Source organism: Stenella coeruleoalba (assembly GCF_951394435.1).
Source record: "Stenella coeruleoalba genome assembly, chromosome: 5".
NCBI classification, from domain to species: Eukaryota; Metazoa; Chordata; class Mammalia; order Artiodactyla; family Delphinidae; genus Stenella; species Stenella coeruleoalba.
Window position 1 is genome coordinate 60,659,838 of NC_137150.1, and position 19,820 is coordinate 60,679,657.

The window sequence follows — 19,820 nt, forward strand, 5'->3', positions numbered from 1 at the left end:
GCCAAGATCCTAAATTCCTTTGAGAAACAAGTATTAGCCTGGTACCCTTCTGTGCAGTATTGCCACTTGTGCAAAGACCATCAAACATATAGATATATGAGTGAGCATGCCCATTTCCACCTGAAATACTGGGCTAAAACTGGACAGAGTGAAGAGGGGAAAAGAGTTAAGAAAGAAGGAAGATGTCATTGGATGAAAAGGAAGTTAAAAGAGATCTCTCTTGTTGCTAGTTACTACTTTTTTTCTGATTTTAAAAGTAACATGTGGGGGCTTCCCTGGTGGCTCAGTGGTTGAGAGTCCGCCTGCCAATGCAGGGGACATGGGTTCGTGCCCCGGTCCAGGAAGATCCCACATGCTGTGGAGCGGCTAGGCCTGTGAGCCATGGCTGCTGAGCCTGCGCATCTGGAGCCTGTGCTCCGCAACGGGAGAGGCCACGACAGTGAGAGGTTCAAGTAACATGCCCATTATGGTAAATTTGAAATACTCTATAGGAAAAATATACAAAGAAAATAAACCGCCTGTTCTTCTTCTACCCAGGTGTAATTATTTCTGTCATTTTTACATATTTTCTTCCATTTTTTAAAATTTTTTACTATTTTTCATTAACGTCATAACTTATCCCCTTATTTCTCAATGATAGGCTTATTATAATTATCCCCTTACTACAGTCTAAGTGATTTTTCATGTTATTAAAAATGCTTCAAAAATATTTTTTCACAGCTACATAATATTCATTACATGGCATAACTTATTTAAGAATACTTATAATTTAGGTTTGTTTCTAGTTTTTAGTGACTTTTAAAATTAAATCTTTAGAGACTTCCCTGGTGGTCCAGTGGCTGAGACTCCGTGCTCCCAATGCATGGGGCCCGGGTTCAATCCCTGGTCAGGGAACTAGATCTCACGTGCCACAACTAAGAGGTCACATGCCACAACTCAAGATCCCGCACGCAGCAGCAAAGATCCTGCATGCCACAACTAAAACCCAGCACAGCCAAACAAACAAATAAATAAATAATTTTTTTAAATTAAATCTTGAGCATGCTTTATACAAAAGAAAAGAATCTTAATGAAGTGTAAATTGTTGTTGGCCTTTCAGTACAAAAGTTTTTCTTCTTTTTACCACCTGTTATTGTTTTTTTTAACTCAAATTGTACATCATTAACTTCCCCTTTTAGCCTACCGGTTCTACCACTCATATATACCACTAGAAATTAATCTACCACTCCCTGTAGAAACAGTGGAAAAGAAGCATACATTGTAATTGGTCAAATTCGATTTACATCCTGGCACCTGAAGTTCCTATTTGAGTGATTTGGGAATAGTTCTTTAAATTCTGTAAGGCTCAGTTTCCTCGCTGCAAAATTAGGAACATGATTACTACCTTATAGGTTTGCTGTGAGGAATAAACAACATATTACATGTAGGGCATTAGGCATAGTGGCTAGCATATAGAAGTACTCAATAAATCTTAGCAGTATTACTTGTTATTATTACTATCAAATCATTATATTGAAGACCCTGTCCTACCCAGTCCCCCTCTAATCTACTTCTCCCAGAAACTCTCCTCTTTAATGGTGTAAGTTAAACTGTCCTTGCTGGCTCTCTCAGAACATGCAGTGCTCATTTCTAGTTCCAAGCCATTACTATGTTTTCTCTCTAGAATGCTCTTGCCTCTTTTTCCCAAAGTCAGTCTTATGACTGTCTGTTCTTCAAGATTGAGCCCACAGGTCCCTGTCCTTTCACTGTAGCTCCCTCTTACGCCTCCCTATACTGAAAGTCTTTTTCAACATGGGTTGAATGCTCTGTTTTCCAGTAATTATTCTTGTATGCCCAAGAAATCTGCAAACAATGGAGGACCTAGAGTAGAAAATATTAGGGGGAAGTACTGGGAAGAGAAGTGGCTAGAGGTGAAGATGAAGTCAGTGCAAACAAATGATCCTGAGAGAGGAGGAGGAGAAGGAGTTGCAGTAGTTTGGGATCCACGCAGGGCAAGACTTCAGGGGAAGTTAAGATTCTACCCCCATCTTTTGTGATGGGCCTAGCAGTATCATGAATATTCTAGGTATTAATTAATTTTCAACAATTTTTTTTTTTGGCCATGCCATGTGGCTTGCAGGATCTCAGTTCCCTGACCAGGGATTGAACCTGGGCCACAGCAGTGAAAGTGCCGAATCCTAACTACTAGACCACCAGGGAACTCCCTCAACAAATATTTTTGAAGTATCCATTCATTCATTCTTAACTTCTCTTTTACTTAGGAAAGAACTGTTTATTCTTCATATATTCCCCTCAGATCTTTTTAATAGGTCTTTTCTCTTAGCAAAATATAAGAATCCTGATAAGTTTTCTCTGAGATTTGGAAAGACTAGAAGAATGTATATGACATGTCTGAGTACCTGTTTGTGTGTGTGTGTCTATAAACTGCTTTCCTATGGACAGATCTTTACCTTCCAAGCACCATAAAAAAAATATTCCTTTACTGCCACTCCTTGATTGCCTGCAGAGAACAAAAAATATACTAAGAGGACTGAACTACTGACTTTTTTTTTTTTTTTTTTTTTGCGGTATGCGGGCCTCTCACTGTTGTGGCCTCTCCCGTTGTGGAGCACAGGCCCCGGACGCGCAGGCTCAGCGGCCATGGCTCACGGGTCCAGCCGCTCCACAGCATGTGGGATCCTCCCGGACCAGGGCACGAACCCGTGTCCCCTGCATCAGCAGGCGGACTCTCAACCACTGCGCCACCAGGGAAGCCCCTAACTAATTTTTAATTATTTTTCTTCTAAATATTAGAAGAGTTAAACTCAAATAAAATTTGTCTAGCCTTATGCAGGCTTAAAATACTCAAAGTATTTGGAATATAAGTATTAGTTAAAAACTGGGGCTTGTCTTCCAATACCTCAGTATCATCTTTTCACAAACATTTGTCAAAAAGTCAGATTTGAAATTTGGTGAATATTTGTTTGGGTAATTTTTTTTTCTTTTTTTTTTATAAATTAATTTATTATTTATTTATTTATGGCTGTGTTGGGTCGTTGTTGCTGTGCTTGGGCTTTCTCTAGTTGTGGTGAGCGGGGGTACTCTTCGTTGCGATGTGCGGGCTTCTCATTGCAGTGGCTTCTCGTTGTGGAGCACAGGCTCCAGGTGCGCAGGCTTCAGTAGTTGTGGCACACAGGCTCAGTAGTTGTGGCTCGCAGGCTCTAGAGCACAGGCTCAGTAATTGTGGCACATGGGCTTAGTTACTCCGCAGCATGTGGGATCTTCCCGGACCAGGGCTCGAACCCATATCCCCTGCATTGGCAGGCGGATTCTTAACCACTGCGCCACCAGGGAAGTCCCTTAATTTTTTTTTTTTCCAGAGCTGAAAATGAGCTTAGCATAAAACTTCATATTATTTCTGTAATCCAACAAGATCAACTTTGTTTGAGTTGGTGTTTTTTAACAGGCTTTGTAGAAGAGAACAGAACAATCATTTCTTTTTTATTAATTGAATTTTGACAAAGGTAAAATTGTTATAATGTATTTTGTTAGAGATCTTAATTTAACTTTTAAAAAATGTTAACTCCTCCAAGAATAATAGAAAAAACTGACTTCCATGATACTGGTTTTTAAAAAACAGCTTAATTGAGGTATAGTTGGTATACAGTAAGCTGCATATATTTAAAATTTTATAATTTGATACTTTTTTACCATCTTAACATTTTTTTTTTTTTTTTTTTTTTTTTTTGTGATATGCCGGCCTCTCACTGTTGTGGTCTCTCCCGTTGTGGAGCACAGGCTCCGGATGCGCAGGCCCAGCAGCCGTGGCTCACGGGCCCAGCCGCTCTGCGGCATGTGGGATCTTCCCGGACCGGGGCATGAACCCGTGTACCCTGCATCGGCAGGTGGAGTCTCAACCACTGCGCCACCAGGGAAGCCCATCTTAACATTTTTAAGAGTACAGTTCAGTAGTGTTAAGTAAATTCACATTGTTATGCAACAGATCTCCAGAACTTTTTCATCTTGCAAAGCTGAAACTCTGTGCCTATTAAAGAACTACCCATTTCCCTTCTTACCAGCTCCTGGAATTTACTGTTCTTTCTGCTTCTATGAATTTGACCACCTATGAAATCATTTTTTTTTAGAAGCTAAATAATTGGGAAGTGAACACCAATGAAGAATGTTTATTAAGGTTACTATAAATTACAGAGGTACTAAAAGCAAATGACTATGTTTTTTAAAAAAGAAAAATTTATCTCCTTTGTTTATCTCTACAGAGTAAGTGTTCTCATATTGGGACACTGCTTGTTCTAACAGTGTTGCTGTTGTCCAGGATACTTTTGGAAATAGCTTATGTTGTCTTTCTGTGATCTCACGAAGAAACTTTTCTCAGGGAAGAATATTTATAAAGTCATAGACAAGGGAAGATGTTACTTAAGATTACAGATAAGGAAAGTATGAGAGGAACAATTTAGATTACAGGAGTTCACCTCCAGTTAAAGCAAACTTCCATAGAATGCAATGGCAAAGGCATTGTGGCTTGGGTAAGTGTGTATTAGAAGAATTAAAAAAAAATTTATAGTGAAGGAAACAGAACAGAGGGAATTTTAGTCATGTGGTAAGAGTGGAAAACTAAGATGATGTAGGGAGAAAAATATTGGGAGAACAGTTTCAGAGGTAGCTGAGTTCCCATCCCAACATTCCATGACATTCTGCTTGTCTAGTGGTTTCAACCGAAGACTTCAGAAGAAAAAGAGAATAAAGAAAAAATCTTTTGTTAACTCAGGAACTTAAACACTAATACCTATTCCACTCATTCTCAGTGGTCTGATATGAAAATTACAATCTAGATAACTACTGTTTAAAATGAGATCCCACCCAAATAAGGGTTTTTAAAATTTGTTTTGGTTTTGTTTTACTGAAGTATACAGAAACTCAAAGAAAAATGTCAACCATTAATTTCTTTTTTTCTCTCTGTTTGGAATTATACCCAGTTTGGAAAACTAAAATAATTGAAATTCAAAAAAATATGGGATCAGAGAAAAAGGGAAAAACTATTAAGAGTATTCTAATTCCAGTTGGACTTCTCCAGTAGGGAAGCTGGAATTATCAGACCCTTGGCACCATTCTAAACTATATATTCACTGTTCCACCACATTAAAAATCAAATGACAAAGGAACGAATAAGGATGAAAAAGTAATTCTTCACCTCTTATTCAAGCCTTCTAGGTCTGGACTGTTTGCCAGACTAGTTGGGGGAAAACAATCAGCAACACAGAATGGAAGAGTTGAAATTTCAGGTTGTAATTTTGAGAGAAAGAGAAAAATAAACCTTTTTGTAGTTTTTACTACTATTTTTTTAATGTTAATGATTTCTCCCCTTAACTTCCTATCTTTAATTAGTTTCTCTTTCACACTATACATGTCATCAGCTGTTGAAACCTAGCCATCAAATGATAAGAGCTCTGTGTTAAGATAGAAATATACTATTTTATATTTGTATTCCACTGAGAATTCAGTATCCTTTACTTTCATTCAAATGATTTAACCACCATAATTACCAATCAGGTCATTCAAGAACACATATGCAATTTAATTCCTGCCAGTAGATACAGATTTCTTTTAATTAAAGCTTGTATGATTAAAATATCTTTGATTATCTAGTTCATTACAGAATTTCCCTGTATGTTCATTTATTCATGAGACAAATATTTAAAGCACTAATAATATTCCAAGCAATTAATAGAAAATTACATCATATACAGAGAACAGAAGAATATACCTTGCTTCTTATGGTATCACCCAACAATTGGTCAGTGTTTAAAACCAATAATAAAGAGATAGTTTGTACTGGAGAACTGAACAACTGATTAACTCTATAGAAGATAATTCTTTTATAGATCAATGTGTAGTTAAGTTAGACCTGTTACAAAATTTGAAGAAGTTATATTTTTTTTACTATTTCTACTTTCTGGCCTCCTCTTCTCCCTTGAATGTTCTCCTGTGGGGCTTTCACCCCCAGCACTCCCATCAAAACCATGTTCTTTATGGTCACCAGCCACCACTTCATTGCTAAATCTATGAGCGTGCCTCAGCCCTTTTGAACTCAACCATTGGGTATAATTTTTGAAGCCTTCCTGCCTGCCGCATTATCTTCTCTCAGCCTCTGTAAGTTACTTTGGCTTCCTTACCAACTGTTTCTTTTCAGTCTTCACCTCCTACCCTCAGAATCAGGGCTTCTCAACCTCTGCACCAGTGGCATTTTGAGCCAGATAATTTTTTGCTGTGGAGGTTCACCCTATGAATTGTAGGATGTTTAGCAGCATGCCTACCCACTAGATACCAGTAGCACACAGGCATACACCCCTAACCCCGCCCCCCAGTTATGACAACCAAAAATGTCTTCAGATCCAGCCAGCTGTCCACCGTGAGGCAAAATGCCCCCACCTTGAGAACCGCTGTTCTACGTGGAGCAGTGGCCTAGGACTCAGTGCTGTGCCATCTTTTCTTTATCTGTACACAGGGTGAATTCATCCTTCTCATGGTTGAAACATTGCTTATATGCTGAACTCCCAATTTTACATCTCTGCCAGTTGCTTATTAGATTCAAATAACTAACTACGTTCTCTACCTGTAAGTCTCATAAGAATCCCAAAGTTAATATTGCTAAACAGAATTTTTTTATGTCTTCTGTAAACCCATTTCCCTTCCAGTTCTTCTTATATTTATTAATAAATGGAGCTACCTTTTACCCATCTGCTCAGGCAGAAATCTAGGAATCATCCTTCATTTCACTTCTTCTCTCACAACCCATATGAAATCGCATTGGTTCTGATGTCACACATATCCCGGATGTTTCTACTTCTCTCCTCCTCCACACCAATCAGATCATCACCATCTCTTCGGAGACCATAGTAACTGCCTTCTTCCTCCTCCTGCTTCTGTTCTTCCCCTTCCTACTATCTATTCTCCACACAGTAGCCCAAGTGATCTTTTAAAAATGAAAAGATCTTGGACTACCTCTTGGACTGTATTTCCTTCCACCTTCCCTTTTATTCACTCTACTCCAGCCACAGTGGTTTTCTTGCTCTTTCAGACCAGTTAGTTCCTGCCTTAGGACTTCTGCACTTGCTCTTTCTCTGCCTGGATGCTCTTCTCTCACGTGGTCATTTGACTATCTCCCCTTATTCATTCAGGTCTCCTGAAATGTCACTGGCTTGAGTAGGCCTTTCTAGCCCACTCCAGTAAAATCCCATCTCCCTCACCTTCCATCACTTCCCGACCCCTTACTCTACATTTATTTTCTTTTATTTATTTGTTTATTTATTTTTGGCTGCATCGGGTCTTCGTTGCTGCGCACGGGCTTTCTCTAGATGCAGCGAGCGGGGGCTACTCTTTGTTACAGTGTGCGGGCTTCTCTGTGGTGGTTTCTCTTGTTGCAGAGCACGGGCTCTTTACCTCAAAGTATATATATTTAGGTTTATTTATTTTTTGCCTCCTCCACTATGTGTAAGCTCCTTGAGATCAGGAGCTTACACATAGTGTAAGAGGTCTGTCTATTCTGAGCAGGGGCAGATCCAGGTTTAGTAGAGTAATCTAAGCCTTACTCGTTTTGGCAGGCCCTCTTTAAGGGAAAGAACTGTAAGTACAAACACAAGTATATGTGGAAGTGATTATGAGTGACATAAATAGGTCCCACTTAACCCAAGCCAATGTAATAAGCCCAACTCAACTTCTCTTTAGCCAGATCCCCAATATCCCCTCTGCCACTCACTTCATCACCACCTAAACTAATTCAAGGGGAAAACAGAATGGAAAGAGTCTTAACTGACTGATGCAATTGAAATACATAACTTGTGCTAATTTTATCCAAAAAGGAGAGAGAATGTGAATGTGTTTTTTACAGCTCCCTCTAGGGCCTTGAATACTAGAAGGAGCCCTAAATCTTCCTCTGCTTCTAAGGAAGATACCATGTAACTAGCCCCAGTCTGGGCCCAGTAAAACCATATACTGAGGGATAGACATGTGTGGCTGTTACCACTCCCAGACCCAGGTTCCCTGACTACATCAATTACCTATCTCCATATCCCTGAAAGAGGAGCTGGCTCTCTTAAGAGCTGAGTTAAGTGAGATCCAATGATTTTTCAGTATTTCCAGGTCATTTCTAGAGATGATAAAAGTAGGAAAAGTCAATATGACTTTTCCATTTTTTTCCTCTTGACAAATAAACTCCCCAAAATACTCTCAAATGAAGGAATATTAATGTTTCATTGTTGATTATAATAACCATTATTTATTGATTTTTTTTTCCTTTTAAGCTATTTTTTTAACTGAAGTATAGTGAATTCACAGTGTTGTTAGTTTCAAGTGTACAGCATAGTGATTCAGTTATATATATATATAAATATTCTTTTTCAGATTCTCTTCCATTATATGTTATTACAAGATAGTGAGTATAGTCCCCTGTGCTATTAGGTCTTTGTTGTTTACCTATTTTATATTTAGTAGTGTGTATATTTTAATCCCAAACTTCTAATTTATCTTCTCCCACCCCCCACCGCCACCCGCTATCCCCTTTGGTAACCATAAGTTTGTTTTCTATGTCTGTGAATCTATTTCTCTTTTGTAAATAAGTTCATTTGTATCATTTTTAAGATTCCACATTTAAGCAATATCTTATTTTATTTGTCTTTCTCTGACTTCACTTAATATGTTAAACTCTGGGTCCATCCATGTTGCTGTAAATGGCATGATTTCATTCTTTTTTATGGCTGACTGATACTCCATTGTGTATATGTACCACATCTTCTTTGTCCATTCACCTGTCAATGGACATTTAGGTTGCTTCCATGTCTTGGCTATTGTAAATAGTGCTGCTGTGAACACTGGGGTCTATGTATCTTTTCAAATTAGAGTTTCCTCCAGATATATGCCCAGGATTGGGATTGCAGGATCATATGGTAACTCTTTCTAGCTTTTTAAGGAACCTCCATACTATTCTCCTAAATGGCTGCACTAATTTACATTCCCACCAACAGTGTAAGAGGGTTCCTTTTTTGCCACACCCTCTCCAGCATTTACTATTTGTAGACTTTTTAATAATGGCCATTCTGACCAGTGTGAGGGGATACCTCATTGTAGTTTCGATTTGCATTTCTCCTATAATTAGTTATATTGAGCATCTTTTCGTATGCCTGTTGGCCATCTGTATGTTTTCTTTAGAGAAATGTCTTTTTATGTCTTCTGCCCATTTTTTGATTGGGTCGTTTGTTTTTTTTGATAATTAAGCTGCATGAACTGTATACTTGGAAAGTAATACCATATCAGTAGCATCATTTGCAAATATTTTCTCCCAGTCCATAAGTTGTCTTGTCATTTTGTGGATAGTTTCCTTTGCTGTGCAAAAGCTTTTAAGCTTAGTTAGGTCCCATATGTTTATTTTTGATTTTATTTCCATTGCTCTAGGAGACAGATCCAAAAAAATATTCCTGCATTTTATGTCAAAGAGTGATCTGCCCGTGTTTTCCTCTAGAAGTTTTACATTTAGGTCTTTAATCCATTTTGAGTTTATTTTTGTATATGATGTTAGAGAATGTTCTAATTTTATTCTTTTATGTGTAGCTGTCCAATTTTCCCAGCACCACTTATTGAAGAGACTGTCTTTTCTCCATTGTATATTATTGCCTCCTTTGTCATAGATTAATTGACCATAGGTGCATGGGTTTATTTCTGGACTTTGTATCCTGTTGCATTGATCTATATGTTTGTTTTTGTGTCGGTACCATACTGTTTTGATTGCATTAGCTTTATAGCGTAGTCTGGAGTCAGGGAGTTTGATTCCTCCAGCTCCATTATCCTTTCTCAAGATTGTTTTGGCTATTCAGGGTCTTTTGTGTTTCCATACAAATTTTTAAAAATTTTGTTGAGTATTTTATTTATACCAGGCAATACACTAAGTATTTTTAAATAAATAATAATTTTATAAGCACTGAGGTTGTGGTTTATCTTTAATTACTTAGATGAGTTTTATTGCCATTGGCACCCATATTTTTTTTTCTTTCTTTTTAAACAACCAATCTTTTAAATAATTTTTTAAACCAATGGTAAAGATTATGACTACTTTGTAAACTAAATTAACATAAATTTCTGGTGCTTTTATTTGTGGAAATTAAATCCTGACATTCTTTGGGGATTCTGCATTTTTAATAGGCCTTAGTAAGTTTTGGCTATAAAGCCCAGGGCAAAACTATCTAACTGGCATTAACTGCATTTTTACGTGAAATCCCTTGAATAGGTCCACTGGCCATTATCTTTCCTTTCAGGTGTTGGTTTTGTGTATAAGTTTCTTTTTACCTGCTCTTTCTATAGTGTGTCCAGAAATACAGTGGCAGGTGATCTGCTGTGACATCTGGTTGGAATGATTTCAGAAAATAATTGTGATTGAACAGGGTTTTATTTGATTTTTACTTTGTGATAGGAGTAAAGCAGTCACTAACAGCTGTATCATTATCACTAAAAACTGTGCCACATAATTCCAAACCCATCTTTGAGTTTCCAGTCTGATAATGTTATCCAAAGAATCATTTTACATAATAATAAACATGATAACACTTTATGGTGTTTCTTCTCATTCTCCTTTAACTTTACTAATCTAGTCACAGATTTCAAATGTAACTGGCGTAAATGATGCAAATGATTTTTAGTAAAGAATGTACACTAGTTACTCTTTGCATCACTTCTGATTTAGCATCATTTTAACGCATAATGCAATACTGGTTTATTCATTCTGTTTTAGATGTTTGGAAATTGGACATTTGGTACCTTGGTCTTCACAGTCATGGTTATTACAGTCACAGCAAAGGTATGGTACAGAAATTAGAAGCACGGATACGTTTTGTGTCTGCATAATTCTTAGTTAATTTTCCTCATTTCTTTGTTGATAGATTTTCCTTTTTCAGTCATGAATAATTTCATGGATGCCTAGTTTAATAATTCATTTTAATTTTTGTCAAAAGATTCATTATGAATCATTTTTAAAATTCATTATTTTGTAAAGCCTCAGCTGATTTTTATGGTCAGATAAAGGTTAACCCCTCAGTACTCATCTCTGAAATTCTGCTTCTCTCTATGTAATGCAAGACAACACAAGCTGGTTTAGGCCATGGAGTTCTGAACAAAGTACTCATGAAATTTTAATACTGCTTCCTCACAGAAGAAAAATACTATAAACTTGAAATTGTTGAATTTCATACTAAGATCTTTTCATTAATATTTATCTTCTGAGGGACTTTGCCATAGCAACCTTAGTCACTTATAATTAATACATTTTATTCTTGAGTTTTAGCTGAGAAGTTAAAGATTTATTAATTTACATTAAGGATTTTTTTTATTTATTTTTTTAGATGGCTTTGGAAACTCATTTTTGGACCTGGATCAATCATCTTGTTACCTGGGGATCTATTTTATTCTATTTTGTATTTTCTTTGTTTTATGGAGGGATTCTCTGGTGAGTGACTATATTTTAGTTATATTGATTCAACTCTAATAAATAGTTATTATGATAGATTTTACTATGAACAAATTCTACTCAGAATAGTTTTGAGACCCTATCCTGATAAGAAATTTAGTTTTTTCAGTTGATCTTACTGATATGCAAGAAAAAAGAAACTAACAAATACTGAATACCTACTATATTCTAGTGTTTTACCTAAGATATTACATTGATTCATCATGATAATCTTGTTACCCCATTTTTTTCTATTTGGAAACTGAGCTCCAAGATCACAATGGTTAAAAGTAGCAAAGCTAGGATTTACTTGAAAATTAATGTTCTTTACACTAATCGTATTACCTTTAAATTATTATTAATGTATATAATTTAAAAAGTCACGTAGAATCATTAAATTTTCATGAATGAGTTAACTTCTCTCTCAAAAGTAATGTGCTGCATATTCATTGGTAAAATCAGATATTCAGCTATTCTGATAGATTAAAAATTAATGCTTTTCCTAAGATTGTTTGGTAAGTGATGGACAGCTGAAATCCCTCAATTGGAGAATGTATATTACATTGCCTACTGTGCCTGTGATCCCTGTATCAGGCAAAATTACAAAAGGCAGGGAAAAAACTTGTATTGGCTAAACATTAACTTTCATTTAGGATTATAAAAAGATACTCTAATGAATATCATTTGTTTGTTTTCAATCCTCTTTATTTCTGCATTTCTTCCGGTATTTCCCCTCATTCTTTTGAAGTGATATATACACAAACCCAAAAAGAGTATCTTGACAATACCTACTACTATGTAGAACTAATATTTGTGAGTACATTTATTTTAAAATCCATGTGTAGAGAAGATCCTCTAAGTAGAGCTTTTCAACCTAAAATTTGGGTAATCAAGCTTGTAGTTGCTTAGTAGAAAATATTTTATTACATACTTTTTCTTGCTTTTTTGGTCTCTTAAGTCTGTATTATTCACTACATAATTCTTTTGAATTATCCTAACACTTAAGGTAGGATAAGTCAATTACTTGCCACTTTCCTAATTATAAAAACCATGGTTGTCATTCAAATGAATTAAATTGGATTTTATTTTTAACAATTAAAATCTACCATGTTTTATTAGTTAGTTGATTAATTAAATTACACTGATTCCACATTTTGAATATTTTCCTGGAGTATTCTTAAAATTGTAACCTTCATGTATAGTGGGTTTACTTAATGTCTTGATTTAAGAATCTGTCTTGTTGGTTTCTTCTTTTATTATAAGCCCACTTTCTTTCTTTGCAGGCCATTTTTGAGCTCCCAGAATATGTACTTTGTATTTATTCAGCTCTTGTCAAGTGGTTCTGCTTGGTTTGCCATAATTCTCATGGTTGTTACATGCCTATTTCTTGATATTGTGAAGAAAGTATTTGACCGACAGTTTCATCCTACAAATATTGAAAAGGCACAGGTAACCACTTTTTATATACAATACCTTTTTAATTAGGAGTCTTGATGAATAGCTGTCATTATAATTTGCTTATATTAGAAAATAGGAAATTATCTATTCCTGTATCAAGTATTTTGCAATATAAATATTGTTACATGTGATATTTTTAAAGTTGTTATTGTTGCTATGAATTTTATGACTCCTGAAAAATTATAATTTTTAAAAATTACCTTGTGTTATTAATAGAACTAGGTTTTAAGTATAAAACTATCAAGTTATGTCCAAATAATAGTATAAATATGTCTTAAATACTATTATCACAGCCTTCTATCAAATATATATAATTGGGATATATATCCATTTCTTCAGAACCATTAGAATTTCAGTAGTGCTTCTTCAGGTCATATTGTTTTCAACAAAAGTATGAAATAAGTTCTTTAACCTAAATAACTTCTACAGAATGGATTTTTATAAAATATATTCTCTCACTAAACACTTACTAATAATATTATACTACAGCAGATATTAATAGTATGTTACATAGTGTTTAAGAATATGGTCTTTAGGGCCTGATAGTTGTGGGTTCAAAACCCACATTCTACCACTGAGTAGCTCTGTAACTTTAAGTCTCCATTTCTTCATGGGTAAAATTATGACAAATGTCTATCTCATTACATTTGTAATAAGGATTAAATGGAATAATGTTCAAACACAGAGTATATCCTCAAGAAATGATAGCTATTTAGTATATTTGACTTTTTTGTGTATTTGACTTGTACATAAGCTAGAAATATTGGTTTGTCTTATTAACCGTATCATGACATTGAACATATGTCCTCAAGAGTACATTCTAATCAACTTTTATGCCCTTGTAAACACAGAGTTTATTAATCATTTAGTTCTGCCTAGGTTGAGGGTTTTGAGGGGGGTTTTGTTTTTTTTTTTTTTGTTTTTTGCATATTTGCTGTATGCCAAGCAAATTTTGGAAATTTAGTTGTGTGTTCATGCTACAAATAGAATAAGTGCTTCTTAAGTATTTAGTGATTTGAGTTAGGCTTCTTAAACAGTGTATTGGTTTTAATTTCAGTTGACCATATTAACATTTCTTTAGCACTTGTTTGCTTTGGTCACTCAGTCCTAGCCAATATACATTTTAACACCACTGAAGCAGCATAGGCCTCTGAAGCCTGACAAACTTAATTCAGATACTGTTTTAACCACTTATAAAATGTATGTCTTTAATCAAGTCACTTCCCTAAGCCTCAGTTTCTTCCTCTGTAGAATCAGAATAATAACTACCTTACTTGCTGGTTAGAGATCATTAATATAAAGTGCCTAACCCTGGGTCTGTATGTAGTAAGTCCTCAGTAAGAACATAACTATAAGAAAGATGAGGATGTTGCTCTGATACTGATCTTCAGATGGGGCTGAAAAACTTTGCATAATCTGATTACTGTGTCTGCCTATGCATATATTTATATCAGTATGGGCAGACTTTTCCACCTTGCAATATATTACTTAAATATATGTCAGAAAGGTTTGCCTTTTTTCTAATCTTCAGAGATATTCATGATAATAGAATACTACTTTTAATACATTGTCTATTATACTTTTTCTAGACCTTTATGGAGAACATATTTGTCTTGCCCTCTTGGCTATATAAAGTTATATTTCACCAAAATATATTAATGACATCACTTAAAAACTTACTCTTTATAAAAGTAAATAATGATTTATTTACATTTATCCTTAGAAATTTTCTTTAGGCAGAGCATTATATCTTAGAGATTTCTTAATGATAATAAAAGGTGATAATATTAGTCCTTATTACCATTTTTGTAGAACTCTTTTTAAAGGATTACACAGGAAATATTTGATACTTTAAGGCGGACCCTTAGACAAGAAAAAGTTAAAAGTACTTTATATATATTTTAGTTATTTTACCATAGGCTAAATTGATTAAAAATGGAGTTGATTTTAAAAATCAATCATTTTTCTATGTATGAAAGCCAGTATAATCTCCCTTTCTACGCTACTAAATTCCTTTTAAATGATTTGACTGGATGTTCAACTGTGATCTAATCTAAAGAGAAAAAGAATGTGATATATATTTTTAAAATTGAGTCACTTTGCTGTACAGCAGAGATTGGCCCAACATTGTAAATCAACTATACGTCAATAAAAAATAAACATGGAAATAAAAATAATCTAAAGAGGAAATCTCTACTTCCACTCAGGGATTTTCTAGCCTACTGGGGATTTTTTTGTTTTTGTCGAGACAGTATATGGTCATTCATATCCCGTGTGTGACATTATTCTTTCGCTATAGTCAGTAATCTTTATTATTTCAGCCTTGTACTTTCAACTCTGATTTCAAATGTTGAGAAAGTTGTTAGAAAGTTATCAGCTACTTACTTCATTGCTTACCAAAAGTAGCAAGAAAAATCGTATCAAAAGAAGAGTTGTCAGCATTTATTTTGAGCTTTGTTTTTCTGCAGAATAACAATGTGGTATTAAGAATAAATTCTTTTGATAGCAAAGCCAATGGCCCTACAAATGTGTACCATGTATGATATATCCTATTCTTGTAGGGACAAATGTCTTTACAAAGCTTGTCCTGTGTCTGTCTCTTAGGTGATAAATACAGCTCACTGACTTGTTGTATGTCCCATCCCTTTTCTGTCCACTTATAGATGTACTCCAACACAGTCGCTTTCAGTGACGAGTTCATCGCACTGCAGCCATTGTCGAGGGCAAGGAATCAGCTGAGCAAACTTAGGTAGAGTAGGAGGAGTAGAACCTCATTAACTCTTCTGCATGCTAAAGGTCAATTTAAAAATATTCAAAAGATGGGCAGAGGCATGAATTAAGAGTGGGGCATTTTTGTTAGCACAGCTCTGTCTCTAATTTGACCTTTATCAATATGCATGTTAAAACCTAAAAAATACATCCATTTCTTTGAGACAAAAATTCAGTATAACAGGACAGAGATCTGTACCTTATTATATATTTTATACCTTAACTACCTTTTCTAGCACAATTCTAATGCTTCTGCTTGTCGTACTGGTACGTAAGAATGCTCCTGCATGTTGAGTAATTTAAGCTACAGAAATTGAAAGTTTTAAGTTTCAGTTACTTGGAAGTGAGAATTGCCCATTTTTTATCTTGCCTTAATCTGTGTTGCAAATACATGTGTATATTTGTCTTTGTACACTGTAATGGCTGCTGAAACATTTCATATCCTTGCTGCTGTTTAGTGCATCTATAAATTGAACAAATACTTTTTTCTTTTACTTTTTAATTATTTTATTGGTATAAATAATTCAGCCCTGAAAAAAAATCACTCTAGATTTCAAGCAGGTTTATTGACTACAAATTATTTTAAAATAATGCAAAAGTGTGTCCTAATTTTTTTTCCTTTTTTTTTTTTGCTTAAACAATAGGTAAGATTTTAACAATACATTTTGTATCTCATATGTATACCTTTATCTACACAGACAGATCCATTCTGTCAGTTTCCACAAAAAATAATCAGTAATCCGAAGATGTCTTGATGGAAGAGAATGAAAGTTTAAATCCTAGAACTTTTCATATTAAGATACCAAAGCTATATATTAATTTTAACTCCAGTCTGGTTTGAAAAGGAAAAGTAATATAACTGATTGTTTTGTTTTGGCACCCTTCAACTTCTCACCCTGGATTTTTAGTCATATTTTTTTTTAATTCTTTTTTATTCTCAAGGTTTCTAATCCATCTATGTTCACTTGATCAAACAAATGACTTTGACAGAGCACTGCTTAAATAACTTCTTATGTAGTCCTATGAGTTCATAATTTTGAGCTGTTTGAAAATTTTACCAAACCTTTCGATTTTATTATTCCTATTAGCATCAGGATTTTTGAAATATTCTACTTTGAATTACAAAGGTATAATAATTGTAAATGAGTATACAAATGGGTGGTTAAGTGGTAGTCAACTAAATTTCATGTATAAAACAAGAACTAAAATCAAAACAAGCTTGGAAGATTTGCCTTCACCTTTGGTTGAGCCAAATATGTGCATCACATTTTATCTATATGTGCCTTCTGAAAACAGTGTGTATTTATCACATTTTCAAACATCTAATTATTTAGCTCCAAGGCAATAGGAGAGCTCATTATTTAAAAGAACACTCCGGCAAGCACTTCTGTGAGGATTAAGTTTTACATTGTGAATAATCTTAATGTTTTTATTAAATCATATTTTCTCATATCATGGTGGCTCAAATCAAGCAACATTTTTTGAGCAATGATAGACTAAAAAAGAATGATACACGGAGATCATAAATTAAAGAGATCCCACTCTCCTTAATAGTGTAATAAAGTAGTAAGCTTAACATTCATCTATGAAGGAACACAATGAGAGCAGGGTACATGAGTCAGGTAGTGTTTCCCGTAAGCACTGTCCAATCAGGTGGTGTAACAAAGGGAGAAGAGCCCTGTTGGGGAGATGGTGGGCCTGAATGCTAGCACAGCATGCCCTTGGCCCTGCACCCTGTATATCCTAATGAAATTAGTTCACCTTTCTGAGCCTCTAGGTTCTTCACCTATCAAATGACTATTTTACATACTGTGGTCTATATGCTTACTATCAGCATCAGAGAAAAACAAAAAGAAATACTGTGCTCAACCAAAGGCCAGGCAGAAATAACAATTGCTTACATGAGTGGTGAATGATCACTGGATGGGCATTTGCTCATAGCTTCATGAAGAACAAGTGTCCACAAACATCTGTCTGTTGATGCATGCTGTGGATTTTGAATACATCTTGTTTTTGAACTACGTTGAACGATATTCCTGGGTGTGATCCATGGTAGCTTAATTGTTTACTGTTGTGACAGAGAGGAAGATTGTGCATATATCGAATATCTTTAAGAGCTTTCAAATCTTTAATCAGGTTAGTACTTCTTAAGGACCATTAACACAAAACTATCAATAATTTTCTTTTGAATAAAAGAAAACTCATTTTGAGTATTTTACACTCCTTTATGTTATAGGCAAAACTATAATAATAATCTACCTTTACATAAACTTACTGTACTCTTGAAACCAAGGAATTCTACTACTTTATTTTTTATGTATGTAAGAAATTTACTATAGCATTTTTTATAGAAATAATTATTGATTAGTCCTAAGACTGAGAAAACACATAGAAATGAGGGGGAAAATTGTTTTTTATTTATTGAGGACATTTTTTTATAATTTAAGAAAGGTTAAAATTAGCTTGGCTCTGGGCACATACTCCTTAGAAGGTTTCTAATACTTAAAATATAGAGGGAATTCCCTGGTGGGCCAGTGGTTAGGACTTTGCGCTTTCACTGCCGAGGGCCTGGGTTCAATCCCTGGTTGGGGAACTAAGATCCCACAAGACACAGCCAAAAAAAAAAAATAGGAAAAGCAGAAGAGTAGAAATTTATATAAGTTAACACTCACTTAAAAAATATATTTCAAATTAAGGATTAAATTAATTTTGTTTACTACAAGTCAAGCTCCCCCCTACTCTTATGTCTAACATTTGAAAGGCCATATGATTGACCCTTCCACTCTGCTGAAGTCCAGTTAAAGTAGAGAAGTCTTCTGAGAGGGAGCATCAGAGATGCGAAATGGGACATACCTTTGCAATAAGAACCCTAACTCTTAGTGGCAAGGAATTTGTTTAATAGAAGAAATTTAATTTTATTCATGGAAACCTGGTTTTAATTTAACTTTGTGCACCAGAAAATCATGGCTTTTTTTTGTATGCTCTGTTGTATGCTCCTTAAGAAGCTACTATTTGCTCTCTTTTGTGACAGTAAATGAATGTGGTGTTGTGTGAACTTTCATTTGTGCCTCACAGATTGTGGACCCCAACTTGCTATTTTGATTCTAAACTTATATACAGTGAGAGTATTGTTCTGTAATATGAGACTTGTTGCTTTTCTGTCCTTCCAGATGGAAGAAGATAAGGGTTCAGTCAGCTCAGCATATGAATTTGCTGAAAGCAAGCACAGAGGGGAGGACAGTAGGCACCTGCTAGCTGAGGCTTGCAGCCAGCAGGACAGTTCTTACGTGCACTAGGTAGTACTGCGCTGGACCTTCCTGGGGACATATCTGCTAAGTTCTCAAGCTTGGGGCATGCTATGGGAGAACTGGCCTGACATTTCAGTTTTTACTTTACTAATTCCTTCACCATTTCTCATATATTGTTTTTGTTTACCTGTTTTCCTTTTTTATGATCTTTACATTTTTTATATGTCTGTATCTGAATATTTCATTAATCTTCCTTTGGATTTATAGTGTTAAATCTTACTTTACTTCAAATTCTAACCTATTGTCTTATACTCAAGAATTTATTCCTTTTCACTTCTTTTGAAAATATGTCATGCTATTTCTGTTATTTCCCAAATCACTTTTCCCACTTGTAGTTATGTGTCATTTTATACATGTTAACATAGTTAGACACTGAATTACTTATCTAAGTCTACCTCTTGAGTTGAATGGTCAAATGAGTGAGTGCTTAGACTTGGTACTGAATAATTTTCTGTTGACTGGTATTCACCAAACTCTCAGTTCTTACTTTTCATAAACTTTCATAATTACATCTTTGTAATAAAAATGTATGAATTAATGAGGACTTGATTCACTCCCTCTTGAGAATTAAACCCTAACAACCACTTCTAGACCTAATTGGGATATGCAAAATATTTTAATTGGTAGTAACCATGGAAGATAAAAATTCTTACCACTAGTAATTATATTTTTACTTGGGCTGTTTGCCACTTTGTACATTCTAATTACTGGTCAAGAAGGTGCTGTTGTCTTATCTGAGATAACCCTCATAAATGGTGAAACTTTAAAACAAAGCTACTTGAAGATTATAAATCAGACAG

The 19,820-nt window shown here is 34.9% G+C and overlaps 1 protein-coding gene across 4 annotated transcripts in view; it reads left to right on the top strand.

Moving 5' to 3' along the window:
• The window catches only part of ATP11B (ATPase phospholipid transporting 11B (putative)), a 122,064-nt gene that overhangs the window by 87,491 nt on the left and 14,753 nt on the right, over window positions 1-19,820 (top strand). For 3 of the 4 annotated variants that reach the window (XM_079923276.1, XM_079923277.1, XM_079923279.1), the window contains 3 exons: window positions 10,775-10,840; window positions 11,382-11,485; window positions 12,769-12,934. In XM_079923276.1, coding sequence (XP_079779402.1) covers window positions 10,775-10,840; window positions 11,382-11,485; window positions 12,769-12,934 — 336 coding nt within the window. Of the gene's footprint in view, window positions 1-10,774; window positions 10,841-11,381; window positions 11,486-12,768; window positions 12,935-15,606; window positions 16,636-19,820 lie in introns of those variants that run through there. The other variant, XM_079923278.1, reaches the window with a different exon arrangement.